Source organism: Ambystoma mexicanum, chromosome 9 (genome assembly GCF_040938575.1).
Source record: "Ambystoma mexicanum isolate Mex_15411 chromosome 9, UKY_AmexF1_1, whole genome shotgun sequence".
In the NCBI taxonomy this organism is placed as follows: domain Eukaryota; kingdom Metazoa; phylum Chordata; class Amphibia; order Caudata; family Ambystomatidae; genus Ambystoma; species Ambystoma mexicanum.
In genome coordinates, this window is record NC_090931.1 from 804,740,270 (window position 1) to 804,767,154 (window position 26,885).

Consider the following 26,885-nt stretch of genomic DNA (forward strand, 5'->3'; position numbering starts at 1 on the left):
GTAATACAGTAAGGGTGTTTTTACAGTTTTACCCCCCACTGTCACATCCAAAGCTTCTGTATAAGGAACTTCAATTACAGCCCCAGAGAACCCCTGCGTCTCTAACTTCCGGTTAGATAACGGAAACCGGCCCTCCCTAATGCATGATTTCTCCGCTCCCGAATCCACCATGAATATGAACTGCTTGTCTCCTATCTGCGCCCCTACCAATGGTTCCTCTGCTGCATTGTAGGTGGTAGATAGGACAGGACACGCAAGTGTTCTCTGTGGGCTGTCCTATGCGGGGTGTCCCATAGCCCCCCCCTGGTTAAACACACTCCCTGAAACTACTGATACACCGCTATAGGGGGCTGGTGCTGGGGCTCCATTTGCTGTTGTTGCGAAAGGGTTGCCTGGGGTGTAGTGCATAGTGTCATTGTTTTGCGGGTGATTCTGTGTTCTGTATTGGTGTCCTTGCCGTTGTTCAGGGTACCCCTGCCCCTGGGTCCCTTTGTTGTTGTCCCATTGGGAGACCATATGGGCTCCCCGGATGAGGATGGCCATAGTTTTCTACCTCTGGAAACCCGTTGTTTGGTCTATTTCTGCACTCTCTTGAAAAGTGCACCCACCTCCCGCAGTTCCAACAACTTCCTTGTGCACCCCTGGCACCCTGCCATCCGTTTCCTCCCATTCCCCCATACCCTTGTCCACCCCCTCTTCGACCCCTGTACCCACCTCGTCCCCCTCGAGGGGCCCACTCTTGCCACTGCGGACCTCCACTCTGCTCCTGCTCGTTCCACTGCCTCTGTCCTGTTCCTGTCCAATTCGTTGCCATCCTTCCTTGTATTGCTACCAGCCCCTCCTCCTCATCATCTCCCTCCCTGCTGTGTGGGAGCGCGGCTACTGCCGCGGCGACCTTCACCAGCTTTGTCTGTACTAGTTTCGCTTCGTCTGCCAATCTTCTCTGCGCCACCTCCTTTTCCCTTTCTTTTATTCGTTTACACTGGTGAACTATTATGCTCTGAATTTCGGGCCAACCTTTTGCTTCAATACCTGCTATCCTGTCAAGTGCTTTTTGCACCTCCTTTGGGAGCCCCCTCTTTATTATAAAATAAAATAATGATGTTGACTGATACCAGGGCGTGCCCGTTTCGGTTCTCCACATCTCTTGGACTCGGAAAATGTAATCCATAGCATCTTCCCCGTCATTCATTGTACATTGCATTACTGACTGCAAATCTGGGGTATCTGGGAAAGTTTCCCGCAAGGCATCCCACACCCTGGCACGTACTGTATTGCAAGAGGCACCATCATGGTGATCGCAGTCTAACGTTACTCCCGGGAAGCCAGCTTTTACCCATACTCTGTCAGCTTGATCCCCAACTGCTGATACTAGCAAACTCTTCACGTCACCTATTGCTAGAGGTACCCCGGCTGTGTATTCGGCCTCCCTCCTCCTCTATGTATCAATGGGAGTTGTAGCTTCCCCTTTGTCGTTGTGTCTGTACTCATCCTTACTCCTGATTTTCCTAATGGCGCCATTTTTCCCAATCTGTTCCTTAGTCGCCCTGTCCACTCCTCGTCCATTGTTCTCATTGAGCATGCGCCATCCAATTCCTCACTTCCCCCTCCCATTGCCACACTTAGCCTTTCACCTTCTTCTAAGTCATCCCCTATATTGCACAATAGCTCCTCTCTGCCTCCTGTTGTCCTTACCTCATCACCAGTACACCCCTCTCTTCCCTCGAGTTCAATTATCCGTGTTGGTTCTTCTTCTATCCTAAACAGTATCTCTCCTTTTTTTCCATCCTTCTCCAAATGTCCTATTCTCACTCTGCGCTCCTGATGCAGGCTCTGATCTAGTGGTGCTGATTGCAGTCTGCTCACATATACTTTTGATTCTCGAGAGCTCATCTTTGGCTATAGAGAGTCTGGATTCTAGATCCCCTGTCAATTTCTCTATATCCACCCTTGGTGTACTTACCTGCTCTCGTTCCCTATGACTCTCGTATGGTGGTGGTGCAGTTGGCCCTTGAGTGGTAGGGGTTGTCATTGGGGGTACATAAGTTGGGTCGCTGTATCCTTCTGCGGGCACTGGCTTATTTAGTATTGGGTACAACCTAGTTACCTCAATCGGGGGCTTCTCTTCTGAAAGTATCTTGTCATCTTTTGGTATCAGCAATGGGTTGTCAGTAGTGGATGGTAGGTTAGTATCTGATTTCCTTTTCTTAGGAGGGGATATTTCTTCAAACAGTCTCCATAGGTCTAATATTTCCCTCGTATTGTGTAGGTGCTTCCCCTTATATTTCAAACAAATGCATGTGGCTACCATATCTAAGACGCTTTTGTCAAATGACCCCCATTCTGGCCATATCTGAGGTAACCCTTCTCCCTTCAACTCTGTGATCCACTGGTCATGATATTTCTTAATCCGTTCTGCATACCCAGGTAGGCTCTTACAAATATGTGATAAGGGTGTTTCTGCCCCCATACTTCGTCCTTACTGGATGCTAGTATACCTCTCTATGTATGTCTGTCTCTTAGTTTGAGCGTGTCACCATGTAAACTCTCGTACTTATGTCCTATTGAGCATTGGTGCGTTTTCCCGCTACCTGTAAAGTATGAGAATGGCTGCACGCAGCCTCTATTCTATACCCTTTAGGGGGCACGTACAAGAGCAAACCATCAATAACTGTGACAATTGAACCCAGTAGATCAAAGAAATGAACACTCACCCACATTACACTCTTCTTTCTGATGTTTCTCCTGGTCACACTTACCGTAACCATACCACAATTACGTATTTCTGACCACCTTTACACACGTATTATATCAAATATGTTCTGACATATACGATGCATACACACTCATGAGCAGCACTCTATTCACAGCCCAGTTCGTCCTCCCTTTTCAACTGTCCCTGTCCGTCTTAATCTGATACATATATATTTGTCTTTCTAGTTTTGATGTAAAATTATTTTTCTACTTATTATTATATCTTTGTTTGTACTAACCCGCTTTTATTTACCCGTAAACCTAGATAGAAAAATAGAGATAGTAGCAGTCACTAATGTATTTTCCGTGTCTTCCTTTACTAGACACCTTTATCTCATATTCCACTTCTTCATATATTCCCAGTACTAGTCAAGATAGCACTATGCAGCGCCGCCTTCCACCCCCCTTGCGGAGCTGGGTTCCCGTCTCTTTATCTCTGTTCACCTCTTAATCCTAATGGCCATATGCAAAGAAAAAGCAAAGAAAGTTTAGGATTGTCTTTAGTAGACCCAAAGTGCCCCCCTTTCAACCATCCTCGTTCCCCGTCCTATATTTCCTCCCCTGCTCCCTATAAGGTCTCTCGCACTCAATACTCACGTGCCCGTCTTGAACCGAGAGTCTCCGAAACTGGGTCCGTCCAGGCAGTGTTGCCGTTTGCTCAACAGTCAGCCCCGGCTCCGGCGAGCGGTACTCAAAGGGGATTTTTCAACCGGGATCCCGTACCCTCTCTCTGGTGAGTGCGCACTTCTGAGCGTACTGGTCGTCGTTGGCGGGCAGCCTCTCGGAGCCGGCGCACCGTGCGTATCCCTTTTCGACCGGAGATTTTTGTGCCAAAGAGGACGGTAGGGATATATATATATATATATATATATATATATATATATATATATATATATATATATATATATATATATATATATATATATAGATATATAGATATATAGATATATAGATATATATATATAGATATATATATATATAGATATATATATATAGATATATTTAGGAGAGAAGTTAAAATCACGCTTTCGGGGTCACCACTGAAGGCAAGCGTCCCCAGATAGCACGATCCTCCCCGCAATGAGAGACAATTATGGACTCTCCCAGGACGGGAATAAGGCCAGGACAAAGTGCGGGTGAGCTTAAATGGGAGTTTATCAATCAAAATAGGGCATGCAAAGAACTCTGCAAACTCCGAGAGCGCTCTGTCTGACAATAGCAAAGACAGGCGTATATATTTACAAAAAACATCATAATAACCTACATGCTATAGGGGCAAAAGTTCGTGGGGATTGGGTGGCGACGACTAGCTATAGGTGCTGCTGCGATGTGGTTTGCCACGGCTGGAGGACGTCACTGGTTACCCTCGTGGGTTGGGCTGGGCCTGTCGGGTCAGCTGGGCTCATCCGGGCGGTGTTGTTGTGCCAACCATGATCAGTGTCCGAGATGAATGTCTTTCCTGACTTTCTGCCCTAGGGCCATGCACACCGCAGTCATACAACATTGCAAGATTATCTTCCCTGTTAAATCTTCCAATAGGTTATTCTACAGGGTAATGCAACACAGGAGGAATGCACCTGGAGTGGGGTCTGTCGGCGATTCGTCAATACATGGTTACCACCATCCTGTTGACCGGGTATCGGAGGTCGTGGGGTTGGGTCTCGGGGCATGGGACAGGCGGTCTATGTGATCATGTCTTGTTAGAAGTCATTATGGATGTGTTCTTGTGATGTTGCCAAAATATTGGGGGTCCTAATTTAACAGGGGCCATTAACTTAGGGTGGGCCAGCGGGTCGTGGAGTCTAAGAAAGGGCGCCTTCGGATCTGTGTTTTAAGGCCGGGGTTTACTGCTGGGTTGTAAATAATTCAGGTGGCAGGCTGTGGCCTTCGGTGCTGCGGGGGAATGCGAATGCTTGAAGCGGCTCCAGCCGAATTGGGGGAGGTGGAGCAGTGCGGCACAGGCCTCTGCTTTTTTGTCTGGTAGGCTTCACTGGGAGGGAGGGCAATGGCCTTGCATGTGCTCACAAAGGTATTTTCCTCGTGTGTTGCAGACTTTAGGTGAGAGAGATATAAACATTCATATAATATACAATACTCATTAAATCTTTCCAAGGCTCACGTTTTGACATTGCTGCTGCCATCTATATGGTCAGTTTGAGAATATTACTTGTACACTATGTTTTTAGCAACTACAACATTTTGTTATATGCTTATACATACACAGTAAGTGAGGTAGTAGTAAGGTTGGTGGAGCACGCAGGAACAACCCGCCACTGCGACTGGCGGCAGTGGCGCATAGTGGGCTCGGACACCCATATGGTGCATCTTCATGCACCCCTTACATGAGCCCTCAGTATGGTTGCATTTGTCTTCCCTTGCACTCTAGCAGCATTAGTTCAGTTTTGGCACGGGACTGTGGGGTGCAGTCTTTTCGAAAACACACATAACATGAAAAAACACCGGGACGTTTTTACTATTTGCGCATAGTTACAGGGATGTAGGTGCTTCATCCCTAATGTTATATGAGCACCCATCCTTCCATTTTCATACATTTTACAGGTTTTTTAGTCAGAGAGGTTGTGGAGAGAACACTTTCATCAAAGGTGGTTTGCTCATTAGTATTTAGGGACTTTGCTTTTGTCAGGGGACCATTGTACAGTTCTTTTCCACCCAGGCCCTGCTGGCCAGGTCATGCTGGAAACAGCGATACACTGCGGAAGGTGAAATGTTAGTGTTGGTATCTAACACTAGCTCATGTCCGTCTGCTCGTGGGAACGGGCTCTTAGCGGATCTGCCAGGGAGCTGTGGCCACAGGGATAAGTGATACTCTCCGAGGGTGGGGGCCGTGCGGCGGTGCGCAGGGCTCAAGCCATTTTTATTATACAAAATGGTTTCCAGGGCCTAGCTAAATTGAACAGGTTTGGTCAATGTCTTCAGCCGGTGCCCCACCCGCCACCTGGGCCCTGGTGGCAGGAAGGACACCCGGTGATCCATGAACCTCACCGGGGGAGAAGAGGCATGGGAGGGGGGGTGTCTTCTGGACCAGTCCTCCCATACAATAGTGCCATCAGAACCCAAGAGCATGGAGCAGTGACCAAAGGGTGCAGAGCAGAGATCTGGCAGTTTGTTTTGTTGTCCCATTCCCTTTTCCACTAAGGGTTGTCAAGTCTGTAATGAGTTGCTATTCCTCAGGCAAAACAGTACTGAATGGGTTAGAAGGCCCATCTTCGATTCCCACAGGACAGGTAAGCTGGGACCTCATATAGGTGGAGCAAAGTGTGGCCACAGAACTCGCGGTCCTCCGGGAACTAGAGGAGGCCTATCGGAGACGCTGGTGCACCGGCAAAGAGGACAAAAGGGATCCCGTTGTCACGACGGCGAACAAAGAACGCAAACTCCACTGTGTACATGTGTTTGAGCGTTGTTGGCTGGAAGGGCTGTGTAGTCCGATTGTCCCTCGTCTCACCGCACAGCTGCCTGCGCGACTCTTCAAATGAACTGCGTAATGGTGGGCATCTTCTCCAGGTTCTCGCTTGCTAGTTGTGTGAACTTTTGGGCAGTTCCTCCTCAGTGCTCTGTCTTGGCCCGCTGAGGTACTCTGTTCTTGATTGGGTTGCAACAACCTATGGCCCTGGATTCTTGCCTGCCGGGCTGCGTTGCACTTTCATAGTGCAGACCTCTGAGTGCAACTCCATGTCTGGCGTTCTATCTCTCCCAAGCGTCTCTTCTCCCAGTGTACGCTGCAAAGTAATTTAACTGAGAGCTGCATAGATACTTCTTTCTAATTGGTTCTTCACCTGATGTCTTCAGGAGGTTGTTTTTTCACCTTTCTGCTGTCCTCTCCAAAGAGAATGAAATGACGTTTGCGTCAGATGCGGACCCGGCCATTGTTAAAGATTTCTCACACACACACTAGCTCTTGCATAACCCATGAAGATGTTCATCTCAGGGGGTGGGAGGGAGATAAATGGTGACTTGAGTCTCTCTGGGGATCCCCCTTCTCCTAAGGGGGACTCCCCTCCCGAGAGATCCCGCTTTCCCTGTCCCCTACACCCATTAGCAGGCTCACTTTCCTAGTCCCAAAGGAGGTGGGTTCCCCTTGGGGATAGGTGATGAATTACTTAAATTCGTCACAGACCCCATTGGGGCCCTTAAGCTTTTTGCACAATTAGTGGAATTTTAGATGGTCCATGTGGTTGCAATATACACAATGCAGTTTAATAAATACAACAAATAATGGTGTTACTGTAACAGATTGTGGTTTCATGTTTCACAGTGGTGTTTTTGGAGTATTAGACGACTTGGGCACAGTATTAGTCTTTCTTGTTACTACATTTTGGACCTTCTCTTCCAGTTTCCTGAATGGTTTAACACGTTTGCGCATCTTTTCTTAAACCATATAGGTTAAGTTGTCCAGTTGGGGTTTGTTCTCTGTTATGGGTTTGCAAAGGGGGTAGAAATCGGTGTTAACCCATTACTGTTTTTTATAACTTTGTTGATACATTTCTCAAACTACTTATTTGATGGTGTTTTTTTTTACCTTAATGTAATACTAAATAAATCGTAGATATGTTTGCAGCATGTTACATGTGAGGTTTTTTATTGTTCCTATGTCTGGCCCTAATTGTAGTTTGGTATCGGCCCAACCCCTTCCTGAGTGTGTGGCCTTACTGCTCTGCGACTCTACCAATTTAGAGGGTCTGTTTTAACCTTTTGGACACACTGTTTGGACACTACTGGGTGGGGTTGTCTTCTGAAATATCTCACATGGGGGAGTTTCTGAAAAAGGTCCCTAAGAGTTGTGGAACGGTAATGCAACAAGAGGCATAATTCGAATTATTGCATGTGTAAGCTAGGGAGTGGTTTGAGTATTGGATGGGACACGGGAGCTGGGAAAGTATATGGTTATGCCGGTCCACAGTGTAAAGGTCCAGAGGGGGGTGTCTGTACTTCGCTCTGTATATGGTAGAGGAGAGGCACAGATGACCCCAGCCAAGATTCTCTATTATTGGTATGTGGTCAAGCAATCAAGGCCTAGCTTCTCACGAGATGATGTGGGCTGGTTCTTAAGTACAGTGTAGTCCCCAAGCACCCACAAAGGAATGTCCGCAGACTGTATCGGTTAAAACAGTCTTTATATAATTAATATTAAAGATTATGTACAATATCACGATAACTCACTTTGTTCTCGGTTATCTATAATGGCAAATATATACAGTTCTATGTGGTACCACAATTACTATCAGATCTCTTTAAAGTGCATCAACTGTACAGTTAAATGGCACACAAATCAGTTTGTAAAGGAAACCAACAATAGAGGTAAGAGGAAAGCAGTTGGTGAGAACAATAGGCAGAATACTGGCCCCTACCACTAGACAGTTCTGTGTGGAGATCCCCCCCCCCCACCTGGGCAACCTGTAGAATAAAGATATATCACAAGCCCAGTCCATATATTGTTCACAAGAGACTTTCCAATAGTTATGCAACCCCAAAGTACCTGGCGTTGTAGCGTTCCTTGTCTGGGAATCGACGGCCCTTCTTGAGTGCCCTCCCTTTAAGGCAGGAGTCACGGGTCGTCGAACGTCCGACGGAGAACAGGGTGAACTACGGCAGTGAAGTGGCAGCTTCTATCCTAGCGGTGCTCGTCGACGGGGAAGTGTAAACGTCCTGCAAGGAAGAGGCGTGCAGGGCACCTCGACGATGATGGTTCTGGACCACAAAGAGTATGAAGAACTGTGGCCCAGCAAGGGCGTCAATTCGTCTGCGTCTCTGTGGTCTTTGGGTGGCGGGAAACCCACCGGCGGATACTCCTTGGCGCGTCGACGGTCGGCCTTCTCCAGCGGGATCAAGCGGGCAACGATGCGGACGAGAGCGTCTTTGAATCAAGAGTTCTTAGGCAAACGAGAGCACGGCGGCTCCTGTCGGCGGTCGTCGACGGTGGCGGACAACAGTCTGGGCAATTCTCCTTGTGATTCCATGGCGGTCCCCGTCTCGGGTCGGCATCCTGTCGAAGGTCTGTCTACCAGGGAGCTTTGGCAAAGATCAGCTGGTGCACGATGATCCCTCGTAGCTCGGGAAGAGGGCGCCTTACCAGGTCCTCTATGGGTTAGACCTTGGAGACACAGCAGCTTTCAGATTGATGAAGGAGAGCAACAGCAATTCTTCTCTTCCAGCAGGGCTTCAAGGTCAAGCTTCAGTTACTCCAGTTACTCGTCGTAGTGGACTTCAGCTTCTGAACATGAATTCTAGAAGTGAGAGGCCCCCAGATATACTAGTTGATCTCCCATTCTTTGTGCTGGGTCACACTCAGGCAACCAATCGGTCAGAAGGGCATTCATTCATGCAGGCAGACAGCCAATCGGGTGCATAGGGCATTCAGGCCATTCACTTCTCTCCAGACACTCACAACAAGTTGTGTGTATTCGGAGAAGTACCCAGCCATTCAACACTCCACACTACATTCATACCATTTTTGGGCAGGGCTTTCTCAGTCATTGTGTCAAACACCAGATACTAGACATCCACAACACAGAATGCGTATTCGTCACACACTCCATTCACCCAGGTCCCACCCACAGGCGTACCCACAACATACAGTCATTGGGAAGGCTCTAGCCAGTCTGGCCTGGACTTCACAACACCACCATATATGGAACTTCCACCCAACAGCCGGTCAGGGGGAAGGGACAAAGTTAGGGCTTCCCAGGACTTTGGGAAAACAAGGTAACGGGCAATAGAAAGCAAGAGGCTACAGGGGCCATCTGGTTTCCGATCAGGAATCAACTGATCCCAATGGCAGGGCCTGGGTATCCCAAAATGGAGGCTACTCGGAGCAGCTGTCAAATTCAGGATGGAGCTGCCACCAGCCCATACCCTGCTTTGTGGGCCCCCCACAGGTGCCCAAAAACATACACTAGGGGCACTGGGTTGTACCCCCACCCATGGGTGCCATAAGGGCATCCCAGGTGTCTGTTCACCAAACCAAAAGAGCTGCACCGCCAGGAGTCCCACATGAACTCCTGCCTGGAAAACACGGCAGAACACATTATAAAAAGCAGTAAAGGACAAGGATACAGAGGCCCTGTCCCTCCGATGCATTTCCAGCATCACACATGGGTGTGGTATATGTATTTTGCTAAGATCTCTCCAATAAAGAGCTGTTATATCATAAGCATACAGATTGACAATACATATTCTACGCAATTTTATCCTGCCAAGAGTTAAGTGGTAAAATTATGACCAAAAACCTTAATGAGGTTTTTAGAAAGGGTAAGAGAAAATTAAATGAGCCTAACATGGACAATTATTAAGAATGAAAAACTATCATGGTCTGATCAGATTTTGTAAATTGGAGAAGAAAACGAGTTTGTCTTTCTAAAACAATTTTCTAAGTCAGCCTGTGAACAGCTCAACAGCACAATAATTGTTGTTTCTCAGTATTTCACAGTATCTGGCAGGATTAGTGCGTTAGCCCTTAAATTCTTTGCTATACATACTTCTTAGACATGATGTGATCAAACATAAAATTGACTCCATTTGTTTTGGAATGAAAATCAGGAGTCTGCTTTTAGTTTTGGCTATTATGTACTTCTTGTGCACCATCCTAAAGGTTTAGGAGTACGAATTGGAAGGGGGTGGGATACGAGGGACGACACAGCCTTTTGAAGTTGTTAGCTTTTGTCATGCCAATTATTCCTTTGTCCATTCCCACCCATTACTGGCCTCTCTCTGCCCAAAACATTCTGTCATTGGCTCTATTGACTGTACCTCTGTGATGAGGTAACACAAAACATTGGGCTGGTATGGTGCTGCCATTGGTGTTTCTAAGCAGTCTTCTGAATTGCAGTTGTAAATCAGTCCCTAGTGTTATGGTATGTTAATGGGCATTCGTATAGCTCCTTTCATCTCAACACGCTGTAGGTTGAACGCCTTTGGGGTCCAGAGTCCGGGTCAGTGGAGCTAGTCATAACAGTAAATTGTGTGTGTGTGTGTGTGTGTATACTCTGTATGTGTGCAGCTAAAAATGGCTTAACCAAGTTTGCATTCAGCCACGTGATTATTTTAAAGAATGTGTGTACTCGCATCTGTTCCTTGCAATGAATTTGTGTTAAAGCTCTGTCAAAGCCAACCATTTTGGCGGTTTCCTAGGCATTACATAAGAGTTTGCCAGGTACTTCCACCATATACCAACGTACAAGCAGCTAGCTGTTGCCATCTTGCTGTTAGGTAAGTACTGTTACGGGTGTCCCATGCTTATACAAAAGCCAGAACTGTTGTGTTTGTCATTGCCTGTTTTCTTAGCAGAGAGCTGAAATGTCAGGAAGGCCACTTGAAGGCATTAGCCTAAAGCTTCCATTCCCTTTGGATGCTCTGGGGCTGTAATTCTTTTTACTTTGCTTTGCATATGAACACTGTAATGCATAAAGTAACCAAAGGTAGATTAGCCATGTCAAGTCTGCACCTCCTAAATGGCTGTGCAATAAAGACTGGGAAGTGAAACTTAGTTTATAGAAAGGCTGCTTTGACATTGAAGATCAACGTTTAACGCCTCAGAATAAACTTGAGTGGTGCACTATGAAAATGTTAAATCCTAACCCATTGCACACAAATGCTTCCGATTTAAATATCAGTCCCCTTTCCTTTTATGTATAGATGGCTGCATATTTTGGATACTCTGTGGCTGCCACTGACATTAATGCAGATGGGTAAGTTGCACATCTCGCGACCTGTTCCTTATTGCTATAATCCGCATTTCTTCTGCTGAGGCTCCACGTTTTGTGTAGGAAATATCTACAGTGCCCCTTTGATCAGTTCTTCATTGAACGTTTCTTGTGTAGATTGAGACCGCTCCTAGGAGTTAAAGGGGAAGTGCACTCAAAAATGTTGTTGTCCCACATGATGGTCCATAATCAAAACTATCTATAAACCTATTTTGAAAGAAAGTTTCTATGTACACCTTTGAGCAAATGAGGCTCAAAGTCAAAAGTTTCAAGCTCTAGGAAGCATCCATTTTGTGAAATGGATGAGCCTCGTGTGCTTGTGTTTAAGCTCTGCCAACTATTGGTAGCTTTTGTTTATTACAGCCGGCTTTTGCTTCATTATTGCCGAGAGCAGAGAATGCAGTCAGGATCCTTTCTGCCGTCTGCTGCTGTTAAGTGCTTATTTGTATTTTTTTAAATTCCAGCCAATTATAAATACAACCACGTTGTATTTGATTGCCGTGGTTTTCTTTTTAAGTCTCCCGAACTCCCCTGATCCGGGAGAGTCCCAGAGACTTAAAGAAAACCACAGCAATTATAAATATAAATACAAGGTTGTTGTATTTGTGATTGCTGTGGTTTTCTTTTGCACATGCAAATGCACAATTAATTGTTTCATATGCTTTAAGCTAACTGGAAAATGATTTGAAATGTAGACCAGCCAAATGAACGACAATTAAAATGAATCAACTCGTACGTATGCAGTGGTTTTGAATATAGGAGCTGAAATCTAGGATTCCCTAAAAGAAAGTTTGACGAAATGCAGAAAATACTGGATATAATAGCCTTTGCTACAATAATTTATGCTTTTAAACGCATCCCTGTTTGTAAATGTAGTTTCACTGGGTAATTTGTATACTTGTCTTTTCTCACTATTACTCACATAATGAAGTAGTAATGTAGTCCTGAATTTCCAAGTGTTCAGGTTGCGTGAAAAACAAAAACTATCTCCTGAACCTTGTGGGCCAGATATTTTCTTGTTTTAGTAAATGAAATATCATGGGAAATGCAGTTTATAGAATTGGCACATATGATATTGAAGTGCTTTAAAGGTATAATGTGACTGTCATTAGGCATTCATTCATAAAAGGTGAGACATTTCTAAGGAAGTGTATAGTAGCATTTTCGATTGTGGGAGCAAGTGATCTTTAAGGCATGTTGTAGGATTATTTTTATTTCTAACACATGTGCTCTCCACAGTTTAATGGATTTGTTTATTGGAGCGCCCCTGTTTTTGGATCGGGGTTCTGATGGAAAGCTTCAAGAGGTGGGTCAAGTCAGCCTTCATCTCCAACAAAGCACAGGTGTCTTTCGAGCTGCTGTGAAGTTGAATGGATTTGAGGTCTTTGCAAGATTCAGCAGCTGCATCGCGCCGCTCGGGGACCTTGACGGAGACGGCTTCAATGGTATGACAACATTTAATAAGCTTTATAGGAATTAATTTTCAACAGCAATGCAGACTCCAGTGGGATTTTATTCCTTTTTCTTCTGCAAAGCACAGTGCATGTATATCATTCAGATTCAGTGTACTACTCATTGTAGTGGTCCGGTTATTGAACAATTTGCAGCGGTCTGCCGGTGCTACGTTTATATGTATTCCTGAAAGCCACACAGCACATTTAGGAACTAATCTTTAGTTCCAGATTTCAAGTCGTATGGTCCCTCCATATCTACAAAGCGGTCGATGGTCAGGCTTTTACCTTTTTAATACAGGGTGCTCAATGTAGGCATTGGGGTCACCATCCCTTATGTATGTTGCTAATAATCCAATGTGTTGCAGAGTCGTCGTTTATACCAAAAAGCAAGACTGCTGCCACAGGTTGATACCAATGTGGTTGGTGATTCAAAACCTATCTGTGTCCACCAGCAATTATTTTAAGAAAGTTAGTTTCATTAGGTTTTCAGGATCATTAAACTTGAAAAAAAACATTGTTTAGGATACAACATTACTTTTAATCCTACGCCTCCAACCCTTCCCCAAACAGAACCTTGTTGCTTTCGTTTAAACACCCTTCGCACCCGCCCCCATCCCAGGGAACAGTGTCTTCTTCCGGGTGTGTCCTTATCCAGAGACATCGTGGTCGTGGTGTGTGGGCAATAGTTTGTTTGATATAAGCCGGTGGTCTTGGCTGCTTAATCAAAGCAGAGACTTGTGTTTCACATGAGCCTAATCAGGAGGGACTCATCTTGTATGCCGGTTGACGTTCACCGGTCATGATTTAACACCCATCAGGGGGCGAGTCCTCAACCAGTACGTGCTGGGATCCCTTAAGTATTAATTACATATGTATTCACAAATTCTCCCCATAACAGTTCGTACAGCACCAATTTCCCATGAAGAGCTGCGGTTATTTTCTCCATTGTGCAGATATTGGTGGCGACATTAATTCATTCTTTCCTGGTACCTAAGCCATTTTCCATTGCATCACCAGGCAATCCCGCGCTGCCAGCAAAAGCGGTGCCGCCACCCCCTTTATTCTCGTTAGCTCCCCCTCGTCTTTCTCCAAACCGAAAAGTATGAGAAGAGGCTCGGTAGTACATTGGATCCCATCCAGTTCCTTAATCCAACCTAACACTTCATCCCAGTAAACCTTAATGAGGGGACATGTGCCAATAATCTGCCCACTCCCTGTATTGACGCCAGCCCAAGGGACTAGTGGATTGAAACATCTTGATAGCCTGAGCGGGTCATACTGCATCTGTACAGGAGTTTGATGGCATGAAACTTGTACTGGCATGATATCGACATTTGTGAGGCCCCTTTGCATATTTTCCCCCATAAGTCGGTGTCTATCTCTGAGCCGAGATCTCTTTCCCATCTAAGCCTCAAAGTTTCAGTCGACCCCTTCCCTGCAAGAATCAGGGCTCTATACATGGCGGAAATTAGGCCCTTAAAGTCTATTCCTTTGTCTTAGATCTCTTCAAAGGGAGTAAGGTCCCTCTGGACCGTCTCCTTCCATATGTCCCTTGTAAGGATCCCCTTAAGCTGAAGGAAGGAAAAGACCAGTAGGAGGCCTATCCCCAGTGCGTCTTCCAAGTCAGAGATCGTAACGAAGGTACTCGCCTTCCAGAGTTGTCACACTCTCTCCAGACCTGCCTCAAACCAAGATTCAAAGCGTTCATGATTGGGAATGTTGTCCCTGACGCCAGGTGCCCAAATAGGACTCAAGGGGATGGCCATGAAGTGTTACCGTGCATGTTGGCCCCTGTCCCATATGGTACCCAAAATAGGATGGTCCCTAATTATGCATATGAGCTTGTTTCGTGGGACCCACAGCCATTCCGCAACTGAGGCTGGTGCCAGATTGAAGTTATCGAAGTCCATGCATTGCAGTCCTTTCTGCCCCCTATAATGGGGAATAAGAACTCTTAGTTGCGCCGCCTTGTTGTAGATCTGGTAGGCTCACTGCGCCCTTGTCCTTGGTTAGCGTCAGCACCTCATATGCTACCCTTGCCACTGAAACCTCGGAATTTTCCTCTTTACCTCAGAAGAGAAGAATTTCTGAAGGCGTAATGGGAGCATATGGAATGGGTACAAGAATCTGCACAGGCACACCATCTTTACGGCATTGAGCCTCCCAAGCCAAGATATTGTGAGTTTTCCCAATTTTTCCAGGTCAGCCTCTAAACTCGAGAGAAGAGGAGGGAAGTTGTCCTCTTATAGGGCGTCTAGGTCCCTCGTTAGATTGATCACCAAATAACGGAGGGTGTCACCTCCTACCATGAGGCCCAGTGGGACAAATCTGTTGGTCTCCCCTCGGTCAGGTCTCTGTAGTGGGAACAAAATGGACTTGGCCTTATTGATCTTGAGACCCGGCAGTGTCCTGTATTGTTCAACCAGGAAGATCGCTCTAGGTATGGATGTTAGAGGGTTCTGTACATGTAACAGATTGTCCGCATATAGTGCTACTTTGTATTCTCCCCCGCCCACCCAAAGTCCCTCCACTTGCTGGTCTCTTCTGAGTCCCTGAGCCAGGGGTTCAAGGGAGAGAGCAAACAGTATCGCTGAGAGGGGGCAGCTCTGCCGTGTCCCTTTACCTAGGTCGACCCAGCGCAAGTAGTCCCCATTAACCACTACTGGCGCTTTGGGGGAAGTGTACACAGCCTTCCCGCCCTTTCGGAAACGTGGGCCCAGTCCCACCCCGTTCAGGACCGCCTCCAAGAAACCCCATTCCACCCTGTCGAACGCCTTCTCAGCGTCCACAGAGAGGAGGACCGGGTCCCCTGCCATGTTATGCAATTTGTGGATCCTGTGTAGTGTCTTCCGCATTGTGTCCTCGCCCTTCCGTCCAATTATAAACGCCACCTGATCCGTGTGTGAGGCGAGGAATGTGCGTTTCAAGCCTCACAGCAAGTACCCTTGTGTAGATCTTGGCGTTGATATTTAGCTGCAATATGGGGGCGATATGACCCACATTCTTTGGGATCCCTGCCCTCTTTGGGAATCACTGTGATGAGCTCTCGGGAGAAAGAGTCAGGAGCAACGCCCGTGTCATGGACATCATTAAATGGCACCACCATGAAGGGGAGGAAAGAAGAAAGAAAGGATTTATAGAAAACCGTCATATACCAGTCCTCGCCCGGGGGCTTCCCTAGCGGCAGTCTCTTGATGGCCCTCTTGATCTCTTCTGCGGTAATCGGGGCGTCAAGTTCGTCAGCCTCGGCACGTGAAAGTTTCGGTATCTGCACGTTCGCTATGTATTCGTCTATTTCCGACCGGGCGCTGCCGGTCTCAGACTTATATAGGGTCTCATAAAAAGTCGCAAACGCCTCAGGGATTCCTTCTGGCCCTACATTCTGAGCCACCTCCTTCCCTAAGCCAGAAAAAACAAACATACCCAATATCAGATAGTTGTAAAAAGTAAAATATTGTTTTTACTGGTAGTAAAGAAGATACATAAACATTTCAAAATAAATTACCCAAATTGTAGGATTCAATGTTCAACATTTTGTGCCTAGTGTTCTAAATATGTATCTATAGTATGAGGATGTACTGTAGTCAGCCACACAAGAACAAAGGAAAATAAATTAAATAGAACAATTGTGAAAAGTTGCAAAAGACCCACTATTCAGAAGGTGTGCAGGACCAGAGCTGGTCTTGAAAAGGTGCAAAGATGCAAAGAAGAATGTGACGGTGCATACCTAGAGATTCAGGCTTATTCTTTACAAGCTTCAAATAAATATTCACTTAGTAAGAAAAAGAACCATGTCGTTCAACCATGACATTCAAAGGTCTGAACCAGTATAGATTGAATCACTGTTTTACAACAAACATACACTAAATGCTGTCTATTTAGAGACAGAAAAAGCCTACTTTAGTAGTTGTTCATAATGGTGTTGCATCGGCCATAGTCCAACATATGTAAATGCAAGTGTGATGCTGGACATTTGAAGAGGACCAATATCGCATGTAACCAGTACACTTCCTTATTTAAAAGTTTTTCAGTGCTGTTTCCTTAGCCTTGGAAGTGTACACCAAGATGGTCTACCCCTCTCAGTGGTGTAAATCAAATTCCTACTTTTGGGGATTTTAGGGCCTCTGCGTCTGGGGCCTCTGGTTCATCCATCGTCCTCTGGAACTTGGGGCACTTGTGTCCTACCCTGGAGATGTTTACCGCATACACCACACATCAGAGGTAGAACTGACTTTCCTCCCATTGTTTCCTATGGAATTTTCAACCTTCTGTGGAACTGTACTAAATGGACTCTGGGGTACTTACCTGCCCCTGGACATTCTCCCGCCCCCTGCCTTCCCCTCTTTGCACTGTGTTCCCTTTTTCTCTGCTTCTCTCATTGTGTTCTTCCCCCTATGACTGTAAAGCTCTCTGAAGCTAGGTCGATGTTCAATAAATACCCTAATAATGCTTCCTGAAACCGCAAGGGCATCAGTGAGCTCTAGACTAAGAATTATGATGCTTATGATTTTTAATCCATTTTTGAAGTTGTGCTCTGCATTTCTCCAATGGTGAATGTATTTTGAACATTGTAGCCAAGCTTGGGCACTGTAAATATTTTTCCCTGAAATGTATGACTAAAGGTAACTTGCTAAAATGTCTGATTACTTCTTGGAAGCCTTAGGCTCTAGTTTGAAACTGGTTATGTGAGCATTTGCATTATGTCCTAGTGGGTACACAAATGAATGTGTAGTATTGCTGTAGGCCTGTGGGATTTATTTAGAGGATTTGTCCTTGCTGCTTACAAATGTCTAGGTTCCTTTGCTGCCTACTCCTTAATATGTTTTGGGTCATGGCCCCTGGTCTAGGTACTACCATATACAATAGGGGTGGGTGGTGTCATTAGTACACTGTACATAATTGTGCAGGCTGTGAGGCGCTGGAGTAAGGCGACAGACAGTTTGCTTGGGCCACAATACTTTTATTTAAATATAAAATGAATGGGGAAAAATACACCTCATATAGCCCTCCCTCCATGAGGGGTTTCCCTGCCTCAAGAAAATTAACTAATGAACCAGTCGCCAGGATGTCCAAAAAGGTTGACTGTCCTGTGCCCAAAACCTACTCTGATCCTGTCATTCTTAAAGCTTCAAAATCTACTATAAGGAAAAAACAAAATTCTTTAGGTTGCTTTCTCACAGTTTGTGGTATTATCTACTATTATCTACTATACCACTTCTCCAGGTAACTCAGAGTCCAAAGTACTTCCGTAATTGCCAAGGTGACAATCCAAATCCCTGGTCTTGCAGTGCCAGGGGAACACGCCCTTCCCTGGACATTCATTGCCAGGGGAATAAGCACTTTCCTGTGGCTGACAACCGTATACAGTTGCCCCCAAACAATGGTTCCTCCCATTGTGGCAGTATTTGTCGACTTTTCCATCACGTAATGTTAAATTGTTTTTCCCAGAATTTCTTGGATGAGGAAGAGAGCACTGTTACTCTGTCTCTCTGGTGTTCTATACACACCCTTTTTTCATTATCACTGGCGTCTTTGTTTGCATTTGTTTACCTTCTTTGTGGAGATAGTTTGTTTTGGTCCTCTCAGGGATATCAATGTGCATTATTTCTCTGACTAACTCTAAGTATTAGAATGAGGGAAAAAAGGTACCATTGGCAAATAAATTAACTCCAGATATGCCCTTTTAACATTTAAACTCTGCTACTCCCCCATGCTCCCCCCAAGCAGTACCTGTCTCCTCACCAATCACAAACTCCTGCTCCAGTGATGTTTTCCCCCACTTGTTGTAGACCTGCAGATCGCCTCCAGCTTGCTGGCATTTCCTGCCTGCAGTTAACCGGCTTCCCCAGTTATCTGTAAAGGCGTCTGTTTCTGGTAATCGGCGCCTTCTCCACACATCCTTCCCCTTCGCAACTGTCCGCGAGGTAGAGGCTACTCTTGTGTGCGAACGCCACACGCGTCCGACTGTCTGCTTTGCGGCTTCCCATCAGATTGTTGCTTGCCCCCTTTATTAATGCAACTTGGTGGTCTCCCTTCCAAACCAACGACTGGCTTGTGCAGCCTGGTCGTGTTTGGTTGAGACCATCCCTGCAACACCCGGCAGAGTCCTTCCTGCTGTTCGTCTGCTTCCCCAGGCTGCTTCTGTTAGGTTTTAGAAACTGGAGACGGTGCCAATTCACCAAGCCCTGTTTTGCATTGCGGCTTGAGCTGGTGGAATTATTTCCTGCTGATCTCGGCAATGATGTGTAGGGTTGTGATATTGTGTGCAATGCTTCGCCCGTTCCTTTACCGTCACAGCTTCTTGTTCCTCCAATCCACTTCTGTTTCTCAGCATTAATTGCACTGGCTTATTCACAAGTTTTGTTCTTTCAATCTGCTGCTCATTTCCTCACTTCCACAACCTCTCCAATCTTGCCAACCACTGCTACGACTACTTTCACCCACACATTCTTGTTTCACGTGTGTTTTATTTCCCGGCTGATTTCCCACGTCACAAAACTATGTTCCCAGCAGTTCTGTGCTTCCTTCTATGGCCTCCTGTTCTCAATAATTATCCTTCGCACTGGGGCTGCTTTGCTGAGACCTACGGATGGACATATAGGATCACGGTTTATAATAGTGAAAATTGACAATCTTCTAATTGTTGTTTGTTCATAGAAAGGGGTGCTACCTTCAGGCCCATGGAGAGATTTACCTGCTTGTTGGGGTTTCTGTGGGTCCTGTGTTCTCCCAACGCCCCCCCCCCCCCGTTTATGCTGGTTGCCTGCCTCTGGTAGTGGGCCCTCATATCAAAAGGAGGGATAGGAGAGTCATTTTTAGACATTTTAGGTCTATTGTAATATGCTGGGTACATTTTTCATAATGCATATTATACCTCAAGTACATAATTTGAACGGATACATCTATGCGTGTAAAACAATTTAAGTACACGTTTTTCAGATATCATTGTGGTGTATTTTTTAGAGATGTGTGTACTAATGTACCTTTGTATCGGCTTGTTACCCGAACCTAAAACTAACTTGTCACTCTGTTCATGTTAATAACCTTATGAGAAATGTGACTCCCCTTTCTTGTCTGGTGTTGTCCCCCATTAAGGTCAGTGTTTTTAGATCCTTCAAGAGAGGGTTGTACAAAAACTTAACAGCTACTATGATGATTTTTAATATGGTGGGGCTGTCCCTAATGTCTCCTTTCCTCTCGTTTTCATACATTTCCCTTTCTCTAATCCTAACGTTTCCCCGCAATAACTTTTTCTGCTTGTGTCACTTTCCGTAACCTTTACCCTACAGCTTATCCAATTCATCCATTCATGCAAAAGGATATTGTCATGGTGTCCCTTATTATGCACAGCACAGTTATGAGTAGAGACTATAAGGTCCCAGCTTACCTGGCATGCAGAGATTGCAAATGTACCTACTGGACTGTACAAACTGAGGATCTTTAAAATCAACTTCAGAATGGACACCCCTGGGAGAAAAGGGGAATTGGACAAAATAGAAAACCTCCAGACTTCAGCTCTATCCATGCTCATTATTATCTTTCTCTGGGGGTCTGCTGATCTGTGGAAACACAAACATACCTTTTAGAGCCTGTTCAGTAATTCTCAAACTAAATGTCTTCATTATTCCCCGACTTTACTTCACCTGGATACCTTCACTTTCTACTAGAAGGCTCGTTAGGTTTGAACTGTATGGTCTCTTTTCTTGTTAAAACGTTATTTTTTAAGAATTTTCTCTATTGCCTTTTGATTTGTTTCAAACTGTCTTTAAAAAAAATGCAGAACACGTTTTATTGTAATTTGAAACATATAACAAACAAAAAAGCAGCACCATGGTTGAAACATCGCAAAAAGGCCCAGGTATACAAGGTCAAGGTACAGAGCAGGCCAAATTATAGACACAAACAGGGCTAGCGACGCATCGCATCCATGGAGGGCCCCATCACCCGGTATCCTCCTACTTGTGCCATATTTTCTGGAACTTGGTCGGCACCCACGTGCACTGTAGATCGCCCTTTCATAGGACATGCAAACATCCATATCGGATACCCATTTACTAAATCTCTGTCTCTCCGACTTGCCCCACAAAATCGCTAGATTTGTTTTAGCCAGAATGGCCGCTGTGGAGATCAGGAATTTGCCATAGCGGCCATAGGAGTGAGTACCCCAGATTCCCAACAGCAGCAGCTTAGGTTCAACAGGCACAGGTTCCCCTACCACCCTGTCAGCCTATTCAGAACTTCATCCCAGAAGCAGCGTATCAATGGGCATTCCCATAGGACATGGAAAAAAGGTGTCATCTACTTGGTCTCATTGTAGTCGGTGGCCTCATCTAAAGAGCAGTGTACTGGATTAGTATGCTTTATGTGAGACCTTGAGTTGGATCAAGCGAAATCTGGAGGAAATTGCCACTTCTCTTGGGGCCATCAAGACTTCCACCCAGTCTTCATGGTCTATACCCCCAACCTCTGCTTCCCCTTTGCACAGTAATTCAATCAGTTTCCGTGCTATAAAGGAGGATATGCATTGGTACATAACAGAGCTAACCTTCCTGTCTATTTGTTGCACCACCAGCTTCGCTTCTAGAGGAGAACAGAGTGGGACAGCATGGCTATCAGTGAATTGGGCACGAAGTGCGTGGGTAATCTGGATATGATGAAAGCTTTCCGCCACCGGGAGTTTCAAACAGTCTTAAAGCGTTTTCCCTTTCTTTTGTCTCTAGGGGTACTCTGTGTTTTAACCATTTACATTGCTTCTCACTGGGCATCCCCGCCTCAATTGCTTGACTCTGCACTCGAGACTGGTCTGCTCGCTCCCTGCACTTCTGGACCTTGACACAACACTTATTCATAAAACAACTGTGTGCTCCCCACGCTCTAAAAGCCATTGCCTCGACTTCGCTGCTCCAAGGCGTTGCCATGAACACTCAACGGCACTCGGTCCCTTTCTCGAATGGGCTTGCATGGGTCACAGCCTTCTCGGCCCTACAGAAAATGCTGTGCTGAAGCCGCAACTAAAAAATAAATGCTTTTTGTGAGTACGACGAACTTAGCAATATTTACATTCTCTAACAGAAATTTAGATTGCTTTCTGGCATTTCAGTAAACTACTAACATTTAATAAGCTGAACCCACTGAATTTCTTTAAACGTGAGACAAGTTACATTTTGAGCACTCCGCTTTTCTATAGTTTAAATTCCCAAACACTGAGTGGCCACCAGATGGCGCATGGAGGAAAGTTAAATCTTCATTGTGCTTCCGATTGGTGGTAGGTAAAGGGACATTGCACTCCCTTTTAGCCCCCCTGACGAGGTGGTGAACTGGATGCCCGAGGTGGCAGGGGTCATTGTGACATGGAGGTGATGGCCTGAAACAGCAGCTTGAGCACCCTGCAGATGAATGGGAGGCTTTCATCGTTACCGGCATTAGGCTTGTGCCTCTTTACCACTACCGCTGCCTTCTGGTGATTACTGCAGATAAAGGTTGCTGGAGCCCTAACCTCCCCCATGTGGAATGTGAAGCACAGGACCCTGTTCCGGCGTAACAACCATTTCAGGGGCAGAAACATCCGGTCCAGCAACTAACACCAGATGGACCTGGAGAGCTCTGTGAGAGCTGCTGGATCGGGGAAGCCTAAGGCGAGGTCCCTCCCGAAAGGGTGCAAAGGATCAGAGGTACTTACCTTTCGCTGCGGGGGGAAATCCCTTAACTCTCCTTTGAACAGATTGAGAGGCTTTGAGTGTCTGGCCGTTAATGACCTGGAAAACCACCCTACAGAAATTCCAGTTCCAGGTCCCCATGCAGGCTCTTGACATTATCAAGTCTCACCAGCGGACGACAATGGCAGAGGATCCAGTTTTCACTAAGAAGGACATAGCTGCACTCATGGAGGAAATCGTGGGCATGCGTTCAGCAATGGGGCAAAGTCTGGACAAAATAGACCAGAGTATTGACTCCATGGGTGAAGGTCCAAGACCTTGAGTGCCACCAGACATCTTTGGACACTATGGAGACACAAATTGATGTGTGGATTTCGGAGCTAGAGAGGAGACAGAAGTTCGATTGAAAATTGACAATTTTGAGAACCGAGAACGAAGCAACAACCTTAGTTTCTGTGGTGTTCCTGAGAAGGAGGGACAATCCGAGAGCGGTGTCCGGTCAATTGGTCGACAACAAACTGGTCGACTGCAATTTGGTCGACACCATATGGTCGAATGCCAAATGGTCGAATTTATTTTTTTTTATATATATATATGTGTTTTGTGGGTTTTCGTGTGGGGAAAAAAAAAAGAAAAAAAAGGGGGTTGGAGGGGGGACCCCCCCCCAAAAAAAACCAAAAAAGGGGTGGTAAAAAAAAAAAAAAAAAAAGACCATTTGGCATTCGACCAAATGGTGTCGACCAATTGTCCTGTCGACCAAATGTTTTTGACCAATTGACTGGTAACCTCCGAGAGCAACATCAAACACTCTATAATGAAGGTCTTGAGGCTGCTGTTTGGCTAGGATGTCGTGGATGAGCCTACAATCAATAGGGTGTACCGAGCTGGCGGGTGCCGGAGGTGCGAGGACAATTCTGGCGGATTCCATTATTACTCTGACAAAATGAAGATCTTGGCAGAGCCAGGAGGGTGGGCCCTATCGACCACCTGCTAAAATAACTATCAATCAGGACTTGTCTGCCTTCACGCTGGCTAGGAGGAGGCAATGTGGTCCACTTACAAAATGGCTGAATGACAAGGTTATGAGATAGCGCTGGGGCTTTCATTTTTGATTTATTTTGAACATGAAGGATACACCTACAAACTAGTCAGAAGATGACATCCAAACAGTTTCCTTGGAAATAATGGAAGAGCCCCAACTCCAAAATCCAGGAGTCGCAAGAGAAGGTGCTGTGGGCCAGGACCTACGGATGGAAGTGCAAAAGATCGCCAAGTCACGCAAATTCTAGAAGCTTAACGCCCCTACGTGTTGAAAGCGGAGCAGATTAATGTGATGCCTTGAGTTCTCTACTATACTGCATCCAATGAAAGGTGCCGCTCTGAGTCTAGATAGGTGCTCATCTGCAGATGTATCTTCGCTCTGTTCTGGAGAGCTTCTGGAAGCAAAATGAAGAAAGACGGGGTGGCAAGGAAGTATGAATATTTCAACAATTTGACATTTGCAAGGGGGCTCAGGAAATCGTGCTTTGCTGTGCTGGTCCTAAGATGGGGATGACCACTACGGATTTGGATTTGGTCCTGTCTCGGGTGATGTATCTGAGCGGGATTGGATGCTGTGGGAGGGTGTGGGTGGGGAAGGGAAAGTTAATGTTAAGAGATTTTGTTGGTTCCACGATAAGCGATCTCTGACATGTTGGTGTATACAACGGGCCCATGCAAAATGTGTTTTACAAGACAGCAGTCTCAGGAGTGGGAGAAGATGTGCAGCGTTCGGGGAAACTGGTGAAGGATAATGGGTGAGATAATTGGTTCCCTCAATGTATGAGTCCGTAATTCACCAAGTAAAGGCTTGATGGTTATTAGGAAGTTTAAGAAGATTGGACTGGCTCTGTCTGCGGGAGACAAATTGGTGGAGGGGGAGGGAACTCCACCTAAGAGCCAGGGAAGTGGTAGAAGTATTTGTGGCCTCAGATTTAAAGAAGAGAAGGGGTGTAGCATTGCTGGTCTAAGCCTGCCTTGGGTTTTGGGCAGAAAAGGTGTTGACCGATCCAGATGGCCGGTATGTCTTCGTTAAGGGATGATTGAAGGGCAACCTTATGTCTTTGGGGTCCATTTACACCCTAAACTCGGCAGCATGAATTTTGGGAATGGGTGACAGATGAACTGATTGGGTTTGTGGAGGGCCGACTGATTATGGGAGGGGATTTTAATATGGTGTTGGACCCTTTCAAAGACCGCAAGAGGTTGGGCAAGGTTGTAAAAGCACGATCGAGTGAGGGGAATCAATCACGTTTTAGAGAAGTGAATGTGCCCTTGGTTTGGTGGACTCGCTCCCCCCTACCCCATTGAAGGAGACAGACCCTTTACTTATTTTTCAGCAGTGCACAATTGCTATTCACAAATAGATCTAGTACTTGTCGATACACATCTGAAAGCTCAGGTCTTGGACTCCCAGGTGGCCCTGATCCCCTGGTCAGAGCATGATATGGTAAAAGTGGTATTAGGGCTGGATCGGGTGCCAACCCCTCACAGGGAGTTAGAAGTGCAATGACTTCCTATTGCAAGACAGGGAAGTGACACAGGAATTACTCACTGCTATAAAGGATTATTTTAGCTTTAATGCCATGGGGAAGTGAGCGTTCAGACCCTGTGGGAAGATTTTAAGGCAGCAATTTGGGGGGGGGGCGGGGGGGTCTTGATCAGGATAGGTTCCCAGAAAATAGAGCAAGGGGTGAGCAGGAAACTGCGCTCTGCTAGAAAACAGAACAGTTGCAGCCTGGTATCCAGGGGAACTATGTAACCTGCGGTGTCGAGCAAACTTTGACAATATCAGGCACATTTAAATACTATGCAAAAACCAAGGGGGGTCCTGGGAGATTCTCTGCCAAACGTGAGTCCTGGTTACAAGAGCCTTACCCGGAGTCTTTAGCTCACTATCTTTCACAGAGGAGAAATATCCTAAACATATCAGTCTTTGTCCTGCCCTGGGGCAGTCCAGCACCGAAATGCTAGGCAATTCTCCTCTGAACAAGAGTACCAACAGCAACCCCAGACACGTGTTTCGGTCTGGTTGAACCTCATCAGTAGGGTGTAGCTGTGCCTCTCTAAGAATAGTGAGCAAGGGGTCCACGTCTGGATTCCCCTAGTAACTTAAGGTGAGACCCAAAGCTACTTGAAATATGCAAATAACAAGGGGGTCCTGTACTGGGAATCAGTGGGGTTGGTAATGTTAGGGGACATTTGGCAAGAGGGGACCATTAAGGATTTTGAAGTGCTTGGGGAAGAAGCAGGATTACATACGGGCCAGTATGTTACATATCATAGAATGGTACAGAGAATTCGGAAAACGTGGCCTAAAACCGTATTGGCAGAAGAACCAGATGCTATCATGTGGGCAATATATGACATATCGGAAGGGGGGGGCATGAGATTTCTAGACTGTATGAGATGGTGATGACCAAGGTCGGGAAGGAGCTGACACAATTGAGACTAGACTGGGAAGCGGAAGTAGGAGCCCCGATAGAGGATGGGATGTGGGAACGTGCCCTGGGATACCACAAGAAGGTGTCAAGAAATGCGAGACTAAAGCAAATACAATTGTATATAACGCACAGAGCATACATGACTCCTCTGAGGATATCCAAGTTCGAAATTGCTGGGCAACAGGCGTGTCCCAAATAAGACAAGGAAAATGCTGACATGACCCACATGTTTTGGTCTTGCCCAGTAATTGAGCGTTTCTGGGGGGAAGTGGCACAAAAACTAGCGAAAAAGGGGGTCACGATCATCATAAACACGGCCTGGGCCTGCTTGCTGGGAGGGTTCCCCAGATCATGAAAACTTAAACATGTTGGGGAAACTAAAATATTTGGCATATGTGCTTGCAAAACGAAGGATTGCCATGGGATGGAAGACTTGTCACAAGCCACGGGTGGAGGTTTGGTGGAGGGAGTTGCAGAAATGGGCAGAGGCTGAGACGATGGTATGGCAAGAGGCGAGCAGCATAAGGGGGGAGGAAGAAGCGGGCACCCTGATGGCATGGAAATTATTAATATCAGAACTGTTTGGAGCAATACAAGATCCGCCAGAATCTGCGGGAAGCGAGACCCTGCCACGTGAAGCAGATACAGAATGCGAGGAACAAATAGGCTCATAAAGGGGGGTGGGATAGGGGAGCAGTGACCAAGATTAATTGGTGAATAATGAAACTGTTGTAAGTTGCACTGCGTGTTTGGTTTGTATTGTTTGGTTTGAATAAAATTAATAAAAATCTTTTTTAAAAAAATACTTTGAATCTCTTA

At 46.0% G+C, this 26,885-nt stretch overlaps 1 protein-coding gene across 1 annotated transcript in view; it reads left to right on the forward strand.

The window, feature by feature from the left end:
- Positions 1 to 26,885, forward strand: part of ITGAV (integrin subunit alpha V) — an 800,372-nt gene that overhangs the window by 266,706 nt on the left and 506,781 nt on the right. Inside the window, exons 11-12 of the mRNA XM_069615781.1 lie at positions 11,407 to 11,459; positions 12,714 to 12,919. Of these exons, the coding sequence (XP_069471882.1) occupies positions 11,407 to 11,459; positions 12,714 to 12,919 (259 nt within the window). The remainder of the gene's footprint in view (positions 1 to 11,406; positions 11,460 to 12,713; positions 12,920 to 26,885) is intronic.